The sequence below is a fragment of the Equus caballus genome, chromosome X (assembly GCF_041296265.1).
Source record: "Equus caballus isolate H_3958 breed thoroughbred chromosome X, TB-T2T, whole genome shotgun sequence".
NCBI lineage: Eukaryota > Metazoa > Chordata > Mammalia > Perissodactyla > Equidae > Equus > Equus caballus.
Window position 1 is genome coordinate 141,708,837 of NC_091715.1, and position 24,977 is coordinate 141,733,813.

Consider the following 24,977-nt stretch of genomic DNA (forward strand, 5'->3'; position numbering starts at 1 on the left):
TGACGTGATATTTGAGAGTACTCTTTAATGAGAGAGAAACACATTCAGGGTATAATTGAATAAAAAGGTAGCATGATCCCATTTTCATAAAAATCAACACACAGATTTCCAAATGTGCACTCCTGCACTGAAAGCGTATTGCAAGCACAGACTCCGAAGCCTTCCTGATGAGCCTCCCTAGATGGGGAAACAAGTATTTTTTCATATCATTTCTAAAAAATACTGAAAATATGCAAGCCCCATGCAAATCTACCCACCCCTATTTTCCACCAGTGGAGAGCCAGCTCGAAGAGGCTATTTCACAGGTCACTGGCAGGATCTTCGTTCCCGAGGACACCATGTTTCATATCCCCACCTGCCTTCTAAGGTCACAATTATGTCATATAGCACTGAGACTGGAGGAGGCACTACTGCACTAGAAATTCCCCCATACGGCTATCTCCTACTGCAATTTGCTCTGAGTGTACAAACCTATACACGCAGCCAGCTATTCGGAATGCCCAGCTCGAGGGACCGCTGTCGTGGCAATCGCAACTGCCATAGCTATAGGGCTGGGCACTGGAGCTATGGGGGCCCCTGAAACCATATGGCCTGCCATAGCTATAGTAACTGCTGTAGCAATAGCAAGCCCCATAGCTATGGGACCCCCAGAGCTGTAGCGCCCACCACAGCTGTGAGGACTCCTATAGCTATAGCAACCACTGAAGAACAGGAGGCTTTACCTCAGTGAGGAAGTCATAAACAAGCCCCGTTGTCAAGAGAAGTGTTATATCCTCAACATCGTCAAGTACAAACGACAACAATGCACACACACATGTCCACGCCCAGCAGGCTCGAGTCCCACACAGCCACAAACCTGGGAGGAGGGATGCAACGCACGTATTTGCCCTTCTCTGGCAATAGCGCAACCCTGGGCTCGCAGCGAGTGCCTGACACATGACTTGCCACGGGCATGGAGAGTCACGTAACACTGGGAAGATTCTATCTAGAACTGCTAGGGGGATGTTCAAGTATTTAAGGACTTTTGTAAGTATTCTAGACTTCCAACAGCCACAACTAGGACTTCTGGATTTTTAAAAATCTTTCATTATAAAAAAAAGTGGCAGCATAAATGCAAAAGAAAAAATTTTAAAGATGAATAAACAAAGAGGGGAAAAGGCTTTCTTTAAATGACACATGGTAACGAAGTCAAATGGAACTGAAACAATTGGCCAGAATATGGCTGCCTAGGCTAACCAATGGGGATGCCATTCCTCACCATTCCAGAAAGTCTCTATGTCCTGGGGCCCCTCCACATCCACCTCAGGGATGAGACGCTCACCCTCTAGATAACATGACAGGACACAGAGCCCTGAACCCTGTCTGCCTTTGCCATGCTCCCAAGAGACCAGAGGTTATCTCAGAGAAAATCCCTGTGTTCACGCTGCACTCCTGAGTGGGGGGGAGGGAAGGGGGGTGCGCACATGCACATGTGTGTGTCGGGAGCAGGGGCTCTGAGGGAGCAAGTGGGTCTCTTCACATCCTAGAACACTAGAACCAGAGAGCAGTTCCTTACATCTGAAACATCCTATTTCTTCACACTGTGAAAGCTGAAAAAATATGGAAATAGGTCCAAAGAAGTAGTTAGAGAGCCATATAGATGAAACATCTAGAAAAGGCTGTTCAGAGGGAATCAGGGCTGTCTTGGGGCAAATCCCTAACTTTTCAGCTCCTGATGGAAGGCCACCAGTTGGCCCACTGTGCCCACAACTGGGCAGACCACCTGTGGCACTCGGTGGTCACCAAGCAGCCAGTGGATGTCTGGTGGGTCTTAGCCAACATTTCTAGGGTAAGCCCTTCCACTTAAGCACCTTTGCCATAATTATGTTCTCATTGAGACCCAATTCCCTGTTACATGAGATTAACTTATGGCTTATAAGGGATCATGAGAGGGTCCAGACACTTTGAGACAGTGATTGTAAATACAGTAAAAATGCAAGAGAAATGTTTTCTTCAAGGACCCAGTAGGGAGAATGGATGAACAAAATGTGGTCCATCCATACAACAGAATGTTCTTCAGCCTGAGAAAGGAAGGAAATTCTGACACAGGTGATAACATGGACGGACCTCGAAGACATTGTGCTAAGTGAAAAAAGCCAGACACAAAAGGACAAATCCTGCATGGTTCCACTTATATGAAGTACTTGAAGTAGTCAAATTCAGAGAGACAGAGTAGAACAGTGGCCATTAGGGACTGCAGGGAGGGGAGAATGGGGTGAAATTGCTTAACGGGGACAGAGTTTCAGTTTGGAAAAGTTCTAGAGATGGAAGACAGTGATGATCGCACAATATAGTGAATGTATTTTAATGCCACTGAATTGCACACTTAAAAATGGTTAAAATGGGAGTGACATCAGCAACATGGCAGAGTGAGCAGTTTTCTTTGTTTCTCCCCCTTCGAATCTACAACTAATTGGGCATTCATCGGTCAACAAAGGCTATCCACACAGCATCTCAGGACGCCTGAGAGACCCATGCTGCTATACATTGGAAGGTGGATGGACTTCCCCCCAGGAGAAGGTGGAAATAGGTGAAAACTCTCTGACCCCCGACCCCTGGACAGCCTAGTACCTGCAAGCGACTTTCTTCCAGCAGACACGCTCACAGCATCGCCACGCACCAAGGGCAGGTGTGTGCATGTGCTGATGGAATGACAGTGGAAACAGGTGATTACAGCCCTACCTAAGCCCCCCGCGATTGCCTCTAAGCCCAGTGGGAAAATCCATGGTCCCACACCAGTGGCAGGGAAAGCCTCTACTTGGCATTAGCAGAGAGGCCCTGCCCAGCATTCAGAACGCTGGGAGGCCCCAGGGCAGGAGGATCCCGGGAAGTGCAGCAGCCCACCAGCTGCCTCTGACTCACGGTATCCTGCTGTGGCCCAGAGGGGGCAAGGGACACCCAGTGAGCCTGTGTGAGTGGGTGGTGGCAGCCTGGAGTCCCAGCAAGCCTGCTCCATGATCCAGGGGGAAAATCCACAGTCCCACAACAGCCACAGGGAAAGGCTCTGCACAGCATTAGTGGAGAGGCCCCGCCCAGCAATCACAAGGCTGGAAGGCCCTGGGGCAGAAGTAGCACAGCTGGGTGAGCTAACCACAGCCTGCAGTAGATACTCATAGCTCTGCTGTGGCCCACAGTGGACAAGTGAGATCTTGCGGGTCATGACAGTGACAGAGCTGTGAGTCTAGGTGAACCTACTCCTGGCTGCTGTGAAAGCCCATAACACTGCTGCAGATCCTAAGGAGGGAGCGTGTCTAGGTGGTCTGTGACAGTAGGCACGAGCAACCTGAGGCCCCCTTGTGATTGTCCCCACAGCTGAAAAGAGACACCACAGGACCACTGTGACCATGAGGAGGGGCCCAGGTCCAGTCAGCATCACTGAGAGTGATCCTGGTCAGTGCAGATTAAACAGCTGCTCCCCCCCCCCCCCAACTCCAGTAGAAGCAAGTGAAAGCAGTAACTAAACTCTATTCCTATGCGGAGGCACAAATTCACGCCATCAAGCAGTATGAAAAAATATATTAAATCTCCAGAACAGAAGGAAAATGACAAGTACCCAGAAAACAATCCCAAAGACAATGAAATCTATAACCTAAATGACAATGAATTCAAAATGGCCATCAGTAAAAAACTCAATGAGTTTAAAGAGAATACAGATAGACAACTCAACGAATTCAGGAGCTATGTCACAAAAGAGCATGATACTATAAAGAAGACCCAATCAGAAATATTGGAGATGAAGAACACAATGGAGGAGATTAAGAAAAATCTGGACTTTCTGAACAGTAGGGTCGATAATATGAAGTACAGAATTAGCAATTTGGAGGATAGGAATATAGAAATGCTGCAGGCAGAGGAGGAGAGAGAATTAAGACTAAAAAGAAATGAAGCAACTCTCTGTGAAATATCTGACTCAATTAGGAGATGCAACATAAGGATTATAGGTATCCAAGAGGGGGAAGAGAAGGAGAAGGGGGCAGAAAGCCTGTTCAAAGAAATAATGGCTGAGAACTTTCCAAACCTGGGGAGAGAGATGGAACTCCATGTGACAGAAGCCAATAGATCTCCAAACATTATCAATATAAAAAGACCAACCCCAAGGCATATAGTAGTGAAGCCTGCAAAAGTCAATGACAAAGAGAAAATACTAAGGGCAGCAAGGCAGAAGAAAATAGCCTACAAAGGAACTCCTATAAGGCTGTCAGCAGATACCTTACAGGCTAGAAGAGAGTGGAATGATATATTCAAAACTCTGAAGGACAAAAACTTGCAGCCAAGAATACTCTATGCAGCGAAAATATCCTTCAAATATGATGGAGAAATAAAAACTTTCCCAGATGATAAAAAGTTAAGGGAATTCATTGCCACAAGACCTCCCCTACAAGAAAGGCTCAGGCAGACCCTCATACCTGAAAAAACAAAAAAAGGAAAGGGATTACAAAACCCAGAGCAAAGGAGATAATTAGAAAGACAAAATCAGATAGTTACAGCTCTCCATCAGAACAGGTTAGCAAAAGTTAAGTATAACATTAAAGATAAAAGGAAGGGAAACACCAAGAATAAATATAATATTGTCATTTTAACCACAAAGTCACAACACAAGAAGGAAGGAAAAAAAAATTTGACAATAACAATCTAGAAGGGGAAGAGGAAAAGTATGGAACGTCTTAATCTAAGGAAATAAGAGGCTATCAGAAAATGGACTATCTCATCTATGAGATGTTTTATACAAACCACTTGGTAACCAGTAAACAAATAACAAGAATAAAGACACAAATTACGAATAAGAATAAAGCCAATATAGAAATCTACCTACCTGAATTAGTAGTCCAAAATCATGGGACGAGAAACAAAGGAAATGCAAGAGAACCGGAAAACAAGTGATAAAATGGCAGCATTAGGCCCCCACATTTCAATAATCACTCTAAATGTAAATGGGTTGAACTCTCCAATCAAAAGACACAGAGTGGCAGGATGGATCAAAGAACAAGACCCAACAATATGCTGCCTCCAGCAAACACACCTCAGCCCCAAAGACAAACACAGACTCAGAGTGAAAGGATAGAAGATGATACTCCAAGCTAATAATGAATATAAGAAAGCGGGTGTCGCCATACTTATATCAGACAAAGTAGACTTCAAAACAAAACAGACAAAGAAAAAGAGAGGCAGTTTATAATGATAAAAGGGACACTCCACCAAGATAACATAACACTTATAAATATATACGTACCCAACACAGGAGCACCAGAATTTGTAAAGCAACTCTTAACAAAACTAAAAGAAGACATCAATAACAATACAATAATAGTAGGGGACCTCAACTCCCCATTAACACCGATGGATAGATCATCCAGACAGAAAGTCAACAAGGAAATTATAGAATTAAATGAAAAATTAGACCAGATGGACTTAATAGATATATATAGAACACTCCACCCAACAACAGCAGGTTATACATTCTTCTCAAGTGCTCATGGAACATTCTCAAGGATAGACCATATCTTGGAAAACAAAGCAAGCCTCAACAAATTCAAGAGGGTTGAAATGATATCAAGCATCTTTTCTGACCACAATGCTATGAAACTAGAAATCAACCACAAGAATAAAGCTGGGAAAGGAGCCAAAATGTGGAGACTGAACAACATGCTACTCAACAAACAATGGATTATTGAAGAAATTAAAGAAGAAATCAAATATTATCTGGAGACAAATGAAAATGAAAATACACCATACCAACTCATTTGGAACGCAGCAAAAGAGGTCCTAAGATGGAAATTCATTGCAATACAGGCTCACCTCAATAAGCAAGAAAATCTCAGATAAGCAATCTCAAATGACACCTAACAGAATTAGAAAAAGAAGAAAACACAAAGCCCAAAGTCTGTAGAAGGAGGGAAATACTAAAAATAGAGCAGATATACGATATTGAAACAAAAAAGACACTAGAAAGGATCAATGAAACAAAGAGTTATTTCTTCGAAAAAATAAAATTGACAAACCCTTAGCCAGACTCACTAAAAAAAAAGAGAGACGTCTCAAATAAATAAAATTAGAAACGAGAGAGGAGAAATCACAATGGATACCACAGAAATACAGAGAATCCTAACAGAATACTATGAAAAATTATATGCCAACAAATTGGACAACCTAGAAGAAATGGATAAATTCTTAGACTCTTACAACCTCCCAAAACTGAATCAGGAAGAAATAGAGAATCTGAATAGACCAATCACAAGTAAAGAAATCAAAACAATAATCAAAAACCTCCCCAAAAATAAAAGTCCAGGGCCAGACAGCTTCTCTGGAGAATTCTACCAAACATTCAAAGAAGATTTAATACCTATCTTTCTCAAACTATTCCAGAAAATTGAGGAAGATGGAGCTCTCCCTAATACATTCTATGAAGCCAACATCACCCTGATCCCCAAACCTGACAAAGACAACAAAAAGAAGGAAAACTACAGGCCAATATCACTGATGAACATAGATGCAAAAATCCTCAACAAAATTCTGGCAAACCGAATACAGCAATATATCAAAAAGATTATACACCACGATCAAGTGGGATTTATACCAGGGACACAAGGATGGTTCAACATCCACAAGTCAGTCAATGTGGTACACTACATTAACAAAATAAGAAACAAAAACCACACGATCATCTCAATAGATGCAGAGAAAGCATTCAACAAGATCCAACATCCATTTATGATAAAAACCCTCAATGAAATGGGTATAGAAGGAAAGTACCTCAACATAATAAAGGCCATATATGACAAACCCACAGCCAACATCATACTCAACAGACAAAAACTGAAAGCCATCCCTCTGAGAACAGGAACAAGACAAGGGTGCCCACTTTCACCACTCCTATTCAACATAGTACTGGAGGTTTTGGCCAGAGCAATTCGACAGAAAAAATAAATAAAAGGAATCCAAATAGGTAATGAAGTAGTGAAACTCTCACTGTTTGCAGATGACATGATCTTATATATAGAAGACCCCAAAGAATCCATCAGAAAATACTAGAAATAATCAACAGCTATAGCAAAGTTGCAGGGTAAAAAATCAACATACATAAATCAGTAGCATTTCTATACTCTAACAACGAACTAACAGAAAAAGAACTCAAGAACTCAATCCCATTCACAATCGCAACAAAAAGAATAAAATACCTTGGGGTAAATTTAACCAGGGAAGTGAGAGACCTATACAATGAAAACTACAAGACTTTCCTGAAAGAAACTGATGACGACATAAAGAGATGGAAAGACGTTCCATGCACATGGATTGGAATAAATATAGTTAAAATGTCCACACTACCCAAAGCAATCTACAGATTCAATACAATCTCAATCAGAATCCCAATGACATTCCTTACAGAAATTGAACAAAGACTCCTAAAATTCATATGGGGCAACAAAATACCCCAAATTGCTAAAGCAATTCTGAGAAAAAAGAACAAAGCTGCAGGCATCACAATCCCTGACTTCAAAGCATACTACAAAGCTACAGTAATCAAAACAGCATGGTACTGGTACAAAAACAGGTGTACAGATCAATGGAACAGAATTGAAAGCCCAGAAATAAAACCACACATCTATGGACAGCTAATCTTCGACAAAGGAGCTGAGGGCATACAAGGAAGAAAAGAAAGTCTCTTCAACAAATGGTGCTGGGAAAACTGGAAAGCCACATGTAAAAGAATGAAAATTGACCATTCTTTTCCACCATTCACAAAAACAAACTCAAAATGGATCAAAGACCTAATGATTAGACCTGAAACAATAAGTCTTCTACAAAAGAATATAGGCAGTACACTCCTTGACATCAGTATCAAAAGGATCTATTCGGACACCATAACTTCTCAGATGAGGGAAACAATAGAAAGAATAAACAAATGGTACTTCATCAGACTAAAGAGCTTCTTCAAGGTAAGGGAAAACAGGATTGAAACAAAACAACAACCCACTAGTTGGGAAAAAATATTTACAAGTTATTTATCTGACAAAGGGTTAATCTCCATAATATATAAAGAACTCATACAGCTCAACAACAAAAAAATCAAACAACCTGATCGAAAAATGGGCAGGAGACATGAACAGACATTTCTCCAAAGAAGATATATGGATGGCCAACAGGCACATGAAAAGATGTTCATCATCGCTCTGCATCAGGGAAATGCAAATCAAAACTACACTAAGATATCACCTTACACCTGTTAGAATGCCAAAAATAACCAAAGTTGGAGAGGTTGTGGAGAAAAAGGAACCCTCATACACTGTTGGTGGGAATGCAAACTGGTGCAGCCAGTATGGAAAACAGTATGGAGATTTCTCAAAAAATTAAAAATAGAAATACCTTATGACCCAGCCATCCCACTACTGGGTATCTATCCAAAGAACTTGAAATCAGCAGTTTCAAAAGTCCCATGCACCCCTATGTTCACTGCAGCGTTCTTCACAATAGCCAAGATGTGCAAGCAACCTAAGTGCCCAGCAACTGATGATTGGATAAAGAAGATATGGTATATATATATATATATATACACAATGGAATACTACTCAGCCATAAAAAAGGATAAAATCGTCCCATTCACAACAACATGGATGGACCTTGAGGGTATTATGTTAAGTGAAATAAGCCAGATAGAGAAAGACGAGCTCTGTATGACTCCACTCATAGGTGGAAGTTAAACATGTAGACAAAGAGAACTGATTGGTGGTTACCAGGGGAAAGGGGGGGTGGAGGGAGGGCACAAAGGGTGAAGTGGTGCACCTACAACATGACTAACAATAATGTACAACTGAAATTTCACAAGATTGTAAACTCTCATAATCATAATAAAAAGTTAAAAGAAATGGTTAAAATGATAAACTTTGTTACGTTTATCTTACCACAATAAAAAAATTTAAAAAACAGGAAACCTGAGGACCTGGAAGACTCCAGAATCTTGGAGGTTCCAGAGGAGGAGCAAGCCCAGAGGCCTAAGTAAGGCTTCCCATGTGTGGTATCATGAGAGAAACCAACACCATGATAATTCGGAGGAGCAGTAGCTGAGTGCAGGCCCGGGCAAGGTCAGTGGGAGAGCGGAGGAGGCTGTCTGGGAAAAGCCCCGGGTGGCAATCAACGACCGTGGCTCCCGCAGGTCCCTCCTGGGGACCACAGGGTTGCATCTGGAGGGAAATAGCACTTAAAGTTAGAGTCAACTGACCACAGCCCATAACACCTTCTCAGTTAACCCTGGGAGCCAAAGGCGATGGTGCTCATGCTTCACATTTGGGGACGTTGTCACACAGCCGACACAGACGTGTGGGACCCAGACAGGCGTAGACGAGAATGTTTCTATCTATTTAGAAGTATGGCTTTTGGTTCTTGCCTCAGTTTTTAAGAACTATGTGCTTTTGGCCTTAAAAATTGCCATCTGGGGGCCGACCCCGTGGCCGAGTGGTTAAGTTTGCACGCTCTGCTTTGGCGGCCCAGGGTTTCGCCAGTTTGGATCCTGGGTGTGGACATGGCACCGCTCATCAGGCCATGCTGAGGTGGCGTCCCACATGCCACAACTAGAAGGACCCACAACTGAAAATACACAACTGTGTACCAGGGGGCTTTGGGAAGAAAAGGGAAAAATAAAATCTTAAAAAAATTGCCATCTGGGAGTAAGAAGGTGCTCAATTTGATTCCAACATTAAATTTCCTTTTCTAAGAAAACAATGTGGTATGTTCTGCCCCGTGAGCCCACAGTTGTTACAGACCAGCAGCAGATAGCACAAGGATGCAGCGTGGAGGCCGCAGACGTGGTGGCAGGTGGCGGCGCCGGCAGAAAGGCAGCGGCACAGTGAGGTGCTGGCGCTGCAAAGTGGTCTCACCTGCAGAGCTCCGCGGAGAAGGGCCAGGTGGGATCCTCTGCTCACGAGCTTCTTTGCCATGCAGGGAGGGTTTGCACTTGAAGGAGACGGCAGGCCCTCCCTGGCGACACCCATCCCCTACCATCCAAGACTCCAAGGACTGCCACTTGAACAAGCCGGTCATCAAAATGCTCGCTTTGAGCAGACCCAGAAGTTCGGGAAAGGTCCAGCAAGAACAAGCAGGGGTAAAACATCCAGCCAGAGCGATGACCAGCTACTGTCCCTAAACATCTTTAAGGGGGGCAGGAGGCAGGCTCTCCCTGAGGATGGAAAGGCTGCCGCCTTGGGGACGGGAAAGCATCAGCAAATGGCCTGTCCCTTGATGCCCCCTCCCTGAGCCACTCTTTCCCTCCAGCCCAGCCCCTCCTCTGTCCCTATGGGATCCCCTGGGTCAACTTATCAAGAGTTTTCTGAGCAACACACCAGTGGGAGTGATCCGGGGGTGCTAATGACACCCTCCTCCTCTCCAGACCCTTTCCCAACAGAGAAGAGTTGCGAGGGGCCAGAGGAAGCTCAGGAAAGGCACCCACTTTATGAAGGGCTGGACAAGTCCCTCAGCACCCTCGAGGTCCGGCCTTCTGTGTTGGTGTCAGAGGACATGGCTTGAGGCCAGATGGAAGCTTCCTGTTATTTCTCCTCTCTCCTCTCTCCAAATCACCTTGGAGCTGACCCAGGGGAAGCTGGGTTTACAGACAAGATCACAGAGTTCAGAAACTTTAAGATTGCACGCTTACCCAGCCAGCTTCATGGAGGGCCCTGGGCTCCCTCACCCCCTTCAGGGTCCAGGAGAAAATATTTCATGCCATGACCCCATCACTAATGTGGCCCAGAGGATCATCAGCCTAGCCAATCAAATGTGTCACTCTTTCCTTCATGGGGAGGCGTGCACCAGAGGGCAGTAGTTAGCTCAGGACTAATCTTCCTCGGAAAAAATTAAAAAAAAAAATGAGAGAGAGAGAAAAGAAACTTTACATTCCCACCAACGATGCATGAGAGTTTCAGTTGCTCCACGTCCACACCAACATTTGGTATCATCAGTCTTTCTAATTTTAGCCATTCTGGTGGGTGTGTTGTATCTCATTGTGGTTTTAAGTTTCATTTCCCCAATGAATAATGATTTTGAGCATCTTCATATAACTTCCTTTGTGAAGTGTCTGTTCAAACCTTAGGTTCGTTTTTAAATTGGGCTGTTTTTTCATTATTGCACAATAGTTTTAAACAGAAGACAGACAAGATCAGTTTCATGTTCCTGATGGTTCCCTCTGGCAGCTGCATGGAAGACAAACTGGAGCCAGGAGACCAGTTAAGAGGTTAAGGTAATGAACCAAGGGGAAGTGACATGGGCCTAAGCTTGAGGGGAGGCAAAGAGAAAGAATTTTCCAGATTCAAAAGATAGTAGGGGAGAGGACTTCTTGCAGGAGGGAGGGAGGAGGTCAACAAATCCTCTCCTCAGAGAGCAACTATAACCCTGGCCAATCAAAGACAGCCATTTCAGGAAACAGATTTAGTTCCGGGGGAACAGCTTGAGTCTATGGCCTTGTTGCCCAGGGTGGCTCTCATTTTTCAGCAGGGGTGCACAGGCCATGAAAATCAGCGACTGCAGTGCAGCTGCCAAAGTGGACCCACGGGACTCGGAGCACTGTCAGTTCATGTGGCAATCTCGGTGGCATGTGAACAGGGCCAGCCAGGAGCTCCTGTAGCCTGAGCAAGCCACCGACCAGTCAACTAGCCAGGGACTTAACTGAGAGGTGGGGAGCTGAGACACCCAGAAGGGGCTTGATAAACTCTCCACACAGGATTGGTCGCCCTCAAGTTGAACAGACGCCCAGCAGAGACAATCTGGTATTGGCTGAAGTTCAGCCACAGAGATCAATGGAGCAGAGTCCAGAAACAAACCCTTACACTTATGGTCAATTTTCACCAAAGGAGCCAAGACAATTCAATGGAAAAAGGATAGTCTTGTCACCAAACTGTGCCAGGACAACTGGATATCACATGCAAAAGAATAAAGTTGGACCCCTATCTCACACCATATCAAGATTAATTCAAAATGGAGTGAAGGCCTAAATGTAAAAGCTAAAACTATGAAACTCTCAGAAGAAGATAAAAGAAAACCATCTTCACGACCTTGGTTGTTCTTAAACACTGAAGCATGATCCATAAAAGGAAAAAATTGATAATTGAACTTTATAAAAATAAATAGATTTATTTGACAGTACTATTAAGAAAAGGAAAAGACAAGCCACAGACTGGAAGAAAATATTTGCGAAATCATATACCTGATAAAGGGCTTGTATCCAGATTATATAAAGAACTCATAAAATCAAACAACTGAATTTTTTATATGGGCAAAACATCTGGAAAGACTTCACCAAAGAAGAATACAAATGAGAATATAAAAACATGCTCAACATCATTTCTCATTAGGGAAATACAAATAAAGGAACAATTAGATATTACTACATACTTTTAGAAAGTCTGAAATCCAAAAGAGCTGACAATACTAACTGCTGCTGATGATGTGAGGCAGCAGGAACTCTCATTCATTGCTTGTGGGAAAGCAAAATGGTCCAGCCGCTTGAGAAGACAGCTGGACTGTTCATTGTAAAGTTAAACGTAGACTTACCACATGATTCAGCAACCATACACGTAGGTATTTACCCAACTGAACTAAAAACTTAAGTCCGCACAAAAACGTGTACGTAAATGTTTATGAATGGTTATAGCAGCTTTATTCATAATCACCAAAAACTGGACACAACCAAGATGCCCTTCAGTCGTTGAATAGGTAAATAATCTGTGGTACATCCAGAGAATGGAATACGATTCAGTGCAAAAAAGAAATGAGCTATCAATCCATGAAAAGACATAGGAGAACCTTAAGGGCATAGCACCAAGCGGACAAAGCCAATCTGAAAAGGCTGCCTACCGTACGAGTTCAACTATGTGAACATTCTGCAAAGGGCAAATGATGGAGACGGTCAAAAGAGCAGCAGTCGCACTAAGAGAAAATAGGTTTTGGGTGAGGAATGGGAGAGTGGCTGAGTACTGAGGAGTACTTTGATGGTGACAGAACTGTTCTGTATGGTACCTGGGTGGGGGACACATGACTAGATGCATTTAAAAAACCCATACAGCTGTATATCACAAAGAATGAACTTTAATGTATGCAAGCAAAAGAACGAAACAAAACGAAACGCGAACTAGGTGGGTGAGGGATCCCAGGACGGACTGTGACAAACGAATCTAACTGCATTAGAAATGTATGACAGAACTGCACTGAATGGACACGGAGGGATAAAGGAGCTGACCCAAGGAACTTCGAAAACCTTTGACAACTGTAAGGTAAAGACGAAAGAAGCTAAACATAAACACTGCACTCTAGTTGGTGAGGCTGTTCCTCGTAGGGGTATGGGCTAACAATTCTGACAGTGTTATGCATGTATACCAGAATTGAGCGAGCAAGCAAATGGCTGACGGATGCGAGGTTTCTCACTGTCCAGGAGGGAAGTTACATATGAGAAAGGAAGACTAAAATAAGCCTTTTGGCAATGGATTAGTTAGAGACATAAGTATGAACTCATGTTTAGGTTAATATAGATGCTGATGGATACAGAAATAACTATAGATATATGTGTATGCATGGTTTAGTATACACAGCCATATACTTCCTGTTTCCTACTTCTGCTCACTTAAAGGGTATAAAAGTAGTGACATCCCACTAAGAAATGAACACACGCAACACCCTGATCTTGGTTTCTAATACTGTTCTCTTCCATGGGCAAGACAATGACATACTGAATTGGACACCCAAGGAAACAGCCCGCAGGCAACACTGTTTAGGAAGATGACATGAATGAGACTCCGAAAGTGGGAGAGTGCCAGGAAGAGCTCAGGAGGAAAGAACGTGGAGAAGCAGGTGGTCATCAAGGTCAAACGTTGAAGAGGTCACGTGGGACAGAAGGCTGTGACCATCAAGAAGTCACTGGGGACCAAAGAGTAACTGGGGGAATGGGAGTAGAGGCTTGCATACACTAGGGTGTAGACCACAGAGGGGATGAAGAGTTGAAAGTTATTGGCCTCAAGTTTCTCAGTCAGTGAAAGTGCAAGGGAACGGAGGTGGCTGACAGGACTGTGGCAGATGGGACTGTCAACTACAGACAAAACACAGGGTTTCTACAGGGCCGGTAGAAGTGTTTTATTGAGGAAAAAAATATATATAACCGATAACATTATTTCAGAAATGCACTCCAAAACTATAGTTGAGTCTATGTGCCTAACACCCAAAGTTGGAAAGTAAATTAATTAGGATTGTGTTTATGCTGAAGACCATCATTTATTTAAATGTGATGTTTTATCTTCACTCCTGGCATTAGCATGTGTGCACAGAGGACAGTGTCTGAGAATTTCATTGTGTGCTTATCATAACCATGTTTCAGCTTCACACTTGTATTTTTTGCCGGAACTCCTTTATCTTCTTTTACTGACACCTATAACGACAGAGGGTATAACTTAAGCTAACAATTGATTATTCTTTACAAGAGAAGTTCAAATATGAACCTAATTAAAGAATTTCCTAACACTTCTTCCTTGCTCAAACACGTCCTTTTAATAAGGAACCTCCCCAACATGTCACTCAGACTTTCATTCGTGCGTGTGCTCACACACGCTCCTACTGCCCTCCTCTCACCATTCAGAAATACCATTTGTCACCCAGGAGTAATTGGCTAATTTCCTGGGTTTGCCCTTTAAATGTTCCATGTTCTCCTGACACTGTGAGTTTCATTTAGAGGCTTTTAGAGCTTTTTACTCAAGATGACACTGTCTGGAAAGGTGTTCTGAAGGACAGATTTGACTACAGTATCCTTTAATCAGATAGAACACTGCTCCCATGTGAAAGGCACACAGTTCCTGCAAGAAAGGAGCAAACGCTAGTACCACAGCCAGGATCGTAGTGAGTGTAGCAGGGTTACAACCACATACACTCATAACTTGTCACTCTCATAACCACAATAAGTCAAAACCCCAACTTACCATCACAACAGGTTATTACCACAAAATGCTACAACCACAACTTACAATCATAACAGGTTACCATCACCATAGTTACAATCATAACTTACCATCATAATCACAAGTGACAACCACAAGAACATACAATCATAATAGGTTACAACCATATGTAACAACCACAAATTACAGCCAGAACTTACTTTGCCACATCAAGTCTGGCTAACATTCTCTCCATACTAGGATCACATCTTGACATATACAGTATTAAGATAATAGGTTGAAATCTTTGGTGGTTTTGGGAGAACTAAAAATATCTGGCCTTGGGAGAGGGCATGACTGTGGAGGGTTAGCATGATGGAGTTTCCCTGTGGTGATGGGGTAGTTCTGCATTCTGCATCCAGATTGTGGTCATGGTTACTCAAATCCATACATGTAATGAAATTTCATAGACCCACACATGCACGCGTCCACACACACACACGAGTGCATGCAAAATCTGATGAAATCTGAATAAGGTCTGTGTGTGACCTAATAACAGTACTGTGCCAGTGTCGGCCCCCTGGTTTTGACAATGTGCTATGCTTATGTAAGGTAGTTATCATCAGGGGAAGCTCGGTGAAAGGTACACAGGAATTCTCCTGAACAATTGTTACAACCTCTTGTGAGTTTTAAACTATTTCAAAATATATTTTAAAAGATGTCTGACTTGCTATGGGTCTCTTAAAAAAATGCTTGTCACAATGAGTTTTGCTCCTGCCATCCCCAGGGTGACAGGATCCCCAGATTAAGGGGGCTGTTCCCAATGAGTCCCCTGACCCTCAACTGTTGCAACTGATACTGCCTCAACGAACGCGTCTGCTAGCGTGGAGACGTCAGCCTAGGCAGCAGCTCGGCTTAAGGACTATCCGAGGCAATGTGTGCCTTTTCCAAACTGCCTATAAACCCTCCCGCCTTGAGCTGCACAGCCCACACCATTCCAAGGGAACCCCAATTTGCAAGCAGGATGTCTGGGAACTCGCTCTGATTTCCCAGAGGCTGAGTAAGAATGGTTTAATTAACCTGGTTGCTGTGTGTTCACATTTTTGACGAGAATAAGGTGTTTAGACAAATCAACTCTCCTACCTTTGCCCTTATCCGGTTTGTATCCACCACCCCAAGCAATGTCTTCAAGATCCTTGTCTGAAAAACCTGCAGAAAACAAAATATGTATTTCAATGCCAAAAAAGCTTTTAGCGACAAGAAACTTGTGTTAGTTAATGTCCAATATCCCCAGAAAATGATTGCCACTTAAGAATGTCCTTGGTGAAGGCGGCAGGCAAAATTCTAAAAGGGCCCCCAGGATTCTCTCATCACTCTGAGTGTGAGTGGGACCACGAAAAGGACGGCTAGCACGCTTGTGATTAGGTTATATTACATGCCAAAGGTGAAGGGATTTTGCAGATGTAATTAAGGTACCAAATCAGTTGGACTTTGCATTAATCAAAAAGGAAATCATCCTGGGTGAGCCTGACTTAATCAGGTGAGCCCTTTAAAGCAGGGGTGAAGCCTTCCTGAGCTCAGACACTAGAAGCAACAGAGTTAGTCTTCCTCTGCCCTGTCCCCCTGCTCAGCCTCTCTCCCCCTGGCGCTCTCCTGCTGCTCTTGAAGAAGCCAGCGGCCCTTAGTCCTACAACTGCAAGGAGCTGTCCTCTGCCGACAAGCACCTGAGCTCGGCAGACAGCCCAAGCTCGGACGAGACCGTGGAGCTGGTGGGCACCGTGACCGCAGCTGTAGAGGCCTGAACAGAAACGCAGATTAGCTGGTCCTGAACCCTCACCAAAGGAACCTGGGAGACCGGAAATGGGTATTGTCTCCACTCACTAGGTTTGTGCTAATCAGTTACGCAGCAAGAGAAAACTAATAAAAGGAAACAGAAACGTTAATTACAGCTCAACCATCGAGTACACATCTTTCAATATTCTGTGTGGTGGAATGAGAAGTATGCTTACAGAACTTCTGTTGCACTCCAAAGCGCTATAGTTGACTCAGAAAAGCGCCTGTGTGACTGCTTCAGTCCTGAGTGGTATTAGCTGCTTTGTGTCATGGAAGACCACTTTTACTAGCAAGATGAATGATGGTCAAACTATGACTATGGTGGCTTGAACATTTGGCTGATGTTTTCTTGAAAATGAATGAGACGAGGCTTTCACTTCAAGGAAAACTATTGGCAGTATTTGTTGCCGATGATAAGATTTCAAACAAAAATTAGAATTCTGAAAAATCTATATCCACCACTATCTATGAGCTTAACAGCTTGCCAATACTTAAAGACTTTTTCTAATGAGATGGGTGGTGATATTAACAAATGTGAATTTGGGGCATTGCATAATGATACGTGGCATTATCTGTAAGTTCAGAAGACCTCAGGACATCAATATTTTCCAAATGACCAATGCACAATGTGTAAAACCACAAATAGGTAAATGTTCATTAAAAGTACAAGAGAGTCCCGGGGGATTTAATGGAATCAAGTATAAAAAGTGCGTTGATAAGGTTTCACATTTCACATTGAACTTAACCTGTAAGAAACAACCCCTGGTCAAGTTTGGGTATCTTATAAAAGAAGAATGTCTACAATGATGTGAAGACTACATTAAAATTTTCCTCCCTTTTTCAACCACATATTTATGAGGCTCGATTTCCTTCACAAACTTCACCCATAACAACATGCCACAACAAGTGAATCCAGAAGCAGATGTGAGTCTAGCTATTCTGCTAAGACAGACATTATAGGAATTTGAAAAAATGTAGAATGATGTCACTTTTCTCACTAAATTTTGTCTTGCCGAACATGGTTATTTCTCATAAAAATATGCTATTTGTGTTAATGTGAATGGGTTGTTGTTCATTTTAAATGTTAAAACTTTTCCAGTTGTAAGTTCAAAGATGATAAATATTGGTAGATATGACCCACATAAACTAAAGCCCTTGAGATCCTCAATAATTTGGGGAGTCCTGAGACCAAAAAGTTTGAGAACCACTGTCTTAGGGTTCACCTATGCCTTGAAGCACCCCCAGCTCTGCCAGGACAGGAGTGGCCCTGTGGGCTGTTGTAGTTAACGAGCTACAATCTAACCAGGAAGCTACAGGACTCGCCAGTGCTTTCAAACAGCTATGACTTACCTCCTCCTCCCGCACTTGGTTTCCTGCGGCCATCATTGGGATCATTTCGATCATCCAAAGCATCAGCCAAGTCAAGATCAGCTCCTTCAGGGGGCCCAAAACATAAAACAGAAAATCACTTGGTTAAACTAGGTAGTTGGCTTGGACCCTACCCCAAAGGGAGCTCCACTGGGTCCTTCCTTACTGCCCTCCTCAGAGCGGCCATGTTACCTGCAGGCTTTGCCGGAGCTTTGGTTGTTGCTGGCCTCTTGGTTGTGGTAGTGACACGGTCCCATCTCTCTAAAACGGGAAGGGGGGACGGCAAGAGCAGCACGTTTAGTAACAAACTACAGCAGCCACTTCATGGCTCAGGCAAGTCACATCACAAGCAGAGGACCCTTGTCTTGGTCCTTCAGGCCCCTCTAAGGCCTCTGAGAATCACTTAGAGAAGGATGACAAAGAGATGTAGCAGGTTTTAAAAATGAGATGCATTCTGCTCACTTTTCTTCAGAGGATGAGTGGTGAGGTGGATGTGGGCCCCCATGTGACCCAGTGACTAATGGAGCTGGGGCTTGAGCCCAGATCTGCTAGAGATGACATGGTCCAGGGAGTTTTGGAGCTTGAACACGACCCTTGAGAGCTCCAAGCCTTGGTTTCCACTATAAACCTGGCACCATAACTATAAGTAATATTGCTCAGGGATGGACCTAGCTTATGTTCCCAGTCGAGTATGGGAGTGTCTTATAAACTGAAAACAGTTAGAACACCAAGAAATATTTAAATGTAGTTACTCCTGTAAATATTAAGTCTATGGGCTCAACCATATTCCTTTAAAATTATGGACTTTTTTCACATTATTTACATGGTATGCCATGCGTGAGTTTTCCAATAGTTTCTTTTCTTAAACATCAAGACTATGCTGTAAATTTTCCTACTGTTGGAAGTAGCACAGGGAAAGGAAATTTAAATAATTGGAAAGGCAGAGATTAAACCGGTTTAGCTTTATATACAGCAATCACTCAATAATTACTGGCTACTCAGAAAAAGAGACAGGAAAAATAAACATTGGTTGAAAGTCAAAGGATGGATAAAGGTATACTATGAAAAGTGCAACCATAAGAAAGTTGGAGTAGTGATACCACTATCAGATAAAACAGACTTGAAGACAAAAATTGTTAGAAGAGTCAAACAGTGACCTTTTATAAAGGTGAAAGGATAAACCCAGCAGGAAGATATAAAAGTTTGAACATATATGCACCTAACAACGGAGTCTCAAAATACATGAAGCAAAAAAATGGGAAAACTGAAGGAAAGAATAGACCAATTTGATGATAACAGTTAGTGATTTCAATACCATCTTTTAAATCATAGAACAGTTAGAAAATCAAAAAGAAAATATAAGACTTGAGCTACACTACAAACCACCTAGACCCACCAGACACCTATAGAACACACCACTCCATAACAGAAAACACATTCTACTGAAGTGCACATGGAACATTCTCTAGGATAGACCATATGCTAGGCTACAACACAAATCTCAATATATTTAGAAAGATTGAAATCATACAAATTGTGTACTCCAACCAGAATGGAATAGAAAGAGAAATCATTAACAGAAGGGCCTTTGGAAAACTCACAATTATACGGAAATTAAACAACACACTCCTAATAACCAATGAGTCAATGAGGAAATCACAAGGGAAATTATAAAATATTTTGAGATGAATGAAAATGAAAACACAACATACAAAAACTTATGTGTTGCTGTGAAGCAGTGCCCAGGGACAAATTTCTAGCTGTAAACATCTACATTAAAAAAAAATCAAAGAAGAAGAGAGCATCATGGCAGAGTGAGCTCTCGCCTTGAACTCTCCCCTCTAAGATACAACCAAAAGGACATTCATACACCAACAGAGGACACTCACACAACACAAAAGACGTCTTAGAGACCCATGCAGCCATATATCTGAAAGTGGTGATGCCAGATCCCGTGGAGGAAGCAGAAGGTGGTTAGGGGGACTGTTCTCTTCCGAACGGCAGCAACCCCGAGACTATGAGCATCTCTGAGAGGAAAGGGGGGAGGGGTGGCCCTCCATGGGAACACCGTCGCTCCCTGAGTTCCCTCACAGGCTGTGGGAAAGCCCCATACATAGAGGAGACTGAACTACTTCGGGGGTGTGTTCTTCAAGTTAGCACCCCAGGAGAGCAGTTAGTAAGGGTCCAGGGACAATGCCCTGGGATTAAAGAGAGAAAAAAAGAGCCCCTCCCCTTGCCTGGCACTCTAGCTCTGCAATCAGCCAGAGTGCTGTACAGAGAGAAAAGGAGTCAGTGGCTGAGGGAGGGATTCGGTGAAAGAAAGTGCCCCTCCCCTCGCCTGGCACTCCAGCTCTGCAATTGGCCAGAATGCTGCACAGAAAGAAAAGGAGTCAGCAGCTGGAGCTGGGGAGCTGCACATCATGGTGGGCTCAGAATACACAGCCCCTGACCCATGACCAGTGCTGGCAGGTAGAAGCTGCGACCAAATACTATCTCTATGTGGAAGCACAAATCCACACCATAAAGCAGTATGAAAAAATACATTAAAACTCCAGATGAGAAGGAAAATGACAAGTACTCAGAAATCAACCCTGAAGGCACAGAAATTGATAAACTAAATGAGAGAGAATTGAAAATAACTACCACAAAAAAACGAGTTACAGGAAAATACAGATAGTTCAATGAAATCAGGAACTTCTACATAAAAGAGATTGAAATTATAGCGAAAAACCAATCAGAAATGTCTGATGTGAAAAACACAATGGATGAGATAAAGAAAAATATGGGTTTTTCTTTATCTAAACAATAGAGCTGATATTATGAAGGACCAAATTACCAATTTAGAGAACAGAAATATAGAAATGCTTCAGATGGAGGAGGAGAGAGAACTGAGACTAAAAAAAATGAAGAAATTCTCCAAGAAATATCTGACTCAATTAGGAAATGCAACATAAGGATTATAGGTATTCCAGAGGGAGAAAAGAAGGAGAATGGAGCAGAAAGCTTGTTCAAAGAAATAATAATGAAGAACTTCCCAAACCTGGGGAAGGAGCTGGAAATACAAGTGAAAGAAGCCAAGAGATCTCCTAACCATATCAATGTAAAAAGATCTCCCCAAGGCATACAGTAGTAAAGCTGGCAAAACTCAATGACAAAGAAAAAATACTAAATGCAGCAATGCAGAAGAAAATATCTTACAACGGAACCGCTATCAGGCTTTCAGTGGTTTTCTCCACAGAAACCTTGCAGGCCAAGACAGAGTAGAATGATACATTCTAAATTCTGAAAGACAAAAATTTTAAGCCAAGAATACTCTATCCAATGAAAATATCCTCCAGATATTACAGAGAAATAAAAACTTCTCCAGTTAGCAAAACTTAAGGGAGTCCATTGCCACAAGACACCCCCCCTCCCACCCCCCCCCCCGCCGAAGAAATCCTTAAGAAGGTCCTCATATCTGAAAAGAAAAATAGGAAAGGGGCCACAAAGCCCTAAGCAAGGAGATGAATACGTAGGCAATAATCAGAAAACTGCAGCCCTCTATCAGAACAGGTTAGTAAACACTTAACTATAACATTAAAGATAAAGGGAAGGAAAACAACAAATATAATCTCATCATTTTAACCACAAACTCACAGGTCAAGATGGAATAAGATAAGACAATAACAACTTAGAAGGCGAAGAGCAGAGGGATGGAATCAGCTTAGTCTAAGGAAATAAGAGGCTATCATGAAAAGGACTATCACATTTATGAGATTCTTTATACAAACCTAATGGTAATCACTAAACAAATAAGTAGAACAGAGACATTAATGATAAACAAGGAGAAAACTAAGAAAACTATCAGGGAAAACTACCTATCTGAACTGGTAGTGTGAAATACACGGGACGAGAAACAAAGGAAATGCAGAAGAACTGGAAAATATGGATAAAATGGCAGCATTAAGCCCTCATTTATCAATCACTCTAAATGTAAATGGATTGAATTATCCAATAAAAAGACACAGAGTGGTGGGATGGATTAAAAAACAAGAGCCAACCATATGCTGCTTCCAGGAAACACATCCCAGCTCCAAAGACACAAACAGGCTGAGTTAAGGGATGGAAGACGATATTCCAAGATAATGGCAAACAAAAGAAAGTAGGTGCTGCCATACTTATATTAGACAAAGTAGACTTCAAGATAAAATAGGTAAAGAGAAAGAAAGAGGGCCAGTACATAATGATAAAAGGGACACTTCACCAAGAAGACATAACACTTATCAACATATATGCACCCAACACAGGAGCACCAAAGTACATAAAGCAACTATTAACTGACCTAAAAGGAGATACTAACAACAACATGATAATAGTAGGGGACCTCAACACCTCACTTACACCGATGGATAGATCATCCAGACAAGTCAACAAAGAAATCGTGGAGTTAAACGAAAAACTAGACCAGAAGGACTTTATAGATATATATTTAGTACACTCCATACAAAAAGAGCAGAACATGCACTCTTCTCAAGTGTGCATGGAACATTCTCAAGGATAGACCAAACATTGGGAAAGACAAAAAGCCTCAATAAATTTAAGAAGATTGAAATCATACCTAGTATTCTTTCCCAAACATAATGCTATGAAACTAGAAATCAACTACAAGAAAAAAGCTAGGAAAGCGACAAAGACGTGGAGACCAAACAACATGCTACTGAACAACCAATGGATCACTCAAGAAATTAAAGAAGAAATAAAAAAATATCTGGAGGCAAACAAAAATAAAAACACACCATACCAACTCATATGGGATGAAGCAAAAGGGGTCTTAAGATGGAAATTTATAGAAATACAGGCCCACATTAACAAACAGGGAAAATCTTAAAGAAGCAATCTTAAACTACACCCAGCAGAATGAGACAAAGAATAACAAAGCCCAAACTCAGAAGGAGGGAAATAATAAAAATTAGTGCAAAAATGAATGAAACAAGGTTAGCAACATGGCAGAGTGAGCTGTTCCCTTTGTCTCTCCCCCTTCTGAACCACAACTAAATGGACATTCACTGACCAATGGAGGAAGCCCACACAGCACAACAGGATACCTGAGAGACACACACAACTATACACCTGAGGGTGGATGGACTGGTTCCCTGGGAAGAGGCAGAGATAGAGGTAACAGGTGGAATCCGCGTCCAAAGACTACCACAAATGCCCTGACAAAACGTTAGCTTGTCAAGCACCATGAGAAACAGAAGCAACAATTCAGATCAGAAGGAAAATGACAATTCTCCAGAAACCAACCCTGAGGACACAGAAATTTACAACCTAAATGATAGAGAATTCAAAATAGCCATCATAAGGAAACTCAATGACTTACAAGAAAACACAGACAGACAATTCAAGGAGCTCAGCAATAAAATGATTCTCTTTACCAAAGAGATTGAAAATATAAAAAAAAAATCAAGCAGAAGTTCTGGATATGACAAACACAATTAATGAAATAAAAAATAATCTAGGATCATTAAGAAATAGAAATGATCTTATGGAGGGAAGAATTATTCTTCTTGAGAATAAAGATGTAGAAATTCTACACGTGGAAGAGAAGACAGAACTAAGATTTTTTTTAAAAAATGAAGGAATTATTCAAGAAATATCAGACTCAATTAGGAAAAGCAACATGAGGATTATCGGTATTCAAGAGGGAGAAGACTGGGAGAAAGGAGCAGAGAGCTTATTCAAAGAAATAATTGCTGAGAACTTCCCAAACCTGGGGATGGTTTCAGATTTACGGATAAATGGAACTAATCAAACGCCCAACTTCATCAATGCTAGAAGACCTTCTCCAAGGCATGTAATAGTAAAAATGGCAAAAGTTTGTGATAAAAAAAAATATTAGCAGCAGCAAGGTAGAAGAAATAATCTACAAAGGAAATCCTATCAGGCTTTCAGCATATTTCTCAGCAGAAACCCTACAGGCTAGGAGAGAATGGAATGATATATTGAAAATACTGCAAGACAAAAACTTTCAGCAAGAATAATCTATCCAGTGGAGCTTTCCTTCAGATACAATGGAGAAATAAAAGCTTTCCCAGATAAACAAAAGCTGAGGGAGTTCATCGCCACTAGACCTCCACTATAAGAAATAATTAAAGATGCCCTCATAGCAGAAACAAAAAGGCAAAGGTCTACAAAGCTGTGAGCAAGGAGACAGACAGACAGACATGATCAGAAACCTGCAGCTCTCTACCAGAAGAGAAAGGCAAAGACTCAGTCACAACTTAAAAGAGGAGGGGAAAGAAAGCATCAAAAGTAATGGTAAACACTTCAACTTAGCCACAAAGTCACAAAGTTAAAAACAGAACAATTTGTAATAGCGATTACTCAGAAGGTGAAAGGAAAGGGAAGTAGTCTGCTTAGGTTAATGGAGATAAGAGACTATGACGAAATGGACTATCTCATCTCCAATATCTTTCATACCACCCTCATGGTAACCACTAAACAAAAAGTCAGAGCAAAGCCACAAATCACAAAAAGAGAGAAAACTGAGAAATCCCCCTCAGAAAACCAGCAAAATGAAATGGCAGTCAGAAATACAAGGTAAGAGAAACAATGGAAACATACAACAACCAGAAAACAAGAGAGAAAATGGCAGCATTAAGCCCTCATCTATCAATAATCACTCTAAATGTAAATGGCCTGAATTCTCCAATCAAAAGGCAAAGAGTAGCTGGATGTATTAAAAAAATAAGACCCAACAACATGCTGCCTACAGGAAGTGCATCTCAGCTCCAAAGACAAACATAGATTTAGAATGAAGGGATGGAAGACAATACTCCAAGCTAATTAATGGCCAAC

At 42.1% G+C, this 24,977-nt stretch overlaps 1 protein-coding gene across 3 annotated transcripts in view; it reads right to left on the reverse strand.

Moving 5' to 3' along the window:
• The window catches only part of CD99L2 (CD99 molecule like 2), a 114,508-nt gene that overhangs the window by 13,237 nt on the left and 76,294 nt on the right, over positions 1-24,977 (reverse strand). For all 3 annotated transcript variants that reach the window (XM_023634297.2, XM_023634298.2, XM_070257491.1), the window contains exons 3-5: positions 18,333-18,401; positions 18,123-18,206; positions 16,083-16,148 (exon numbers count right to left, since the gene is read on the reverse strand). In XM_023634297.2, coding sequence (XP_023490065.1) covers positions 16,083-16,148; positions 18,123-18,206; positions 18,333-18,401 — 219 coding nt within the window. The remainder of the gene's footprint in view (positions 1-16,082; positions 16,149-18,122; positions 18,207-18,332; positions 18,402-24,977) is intronic.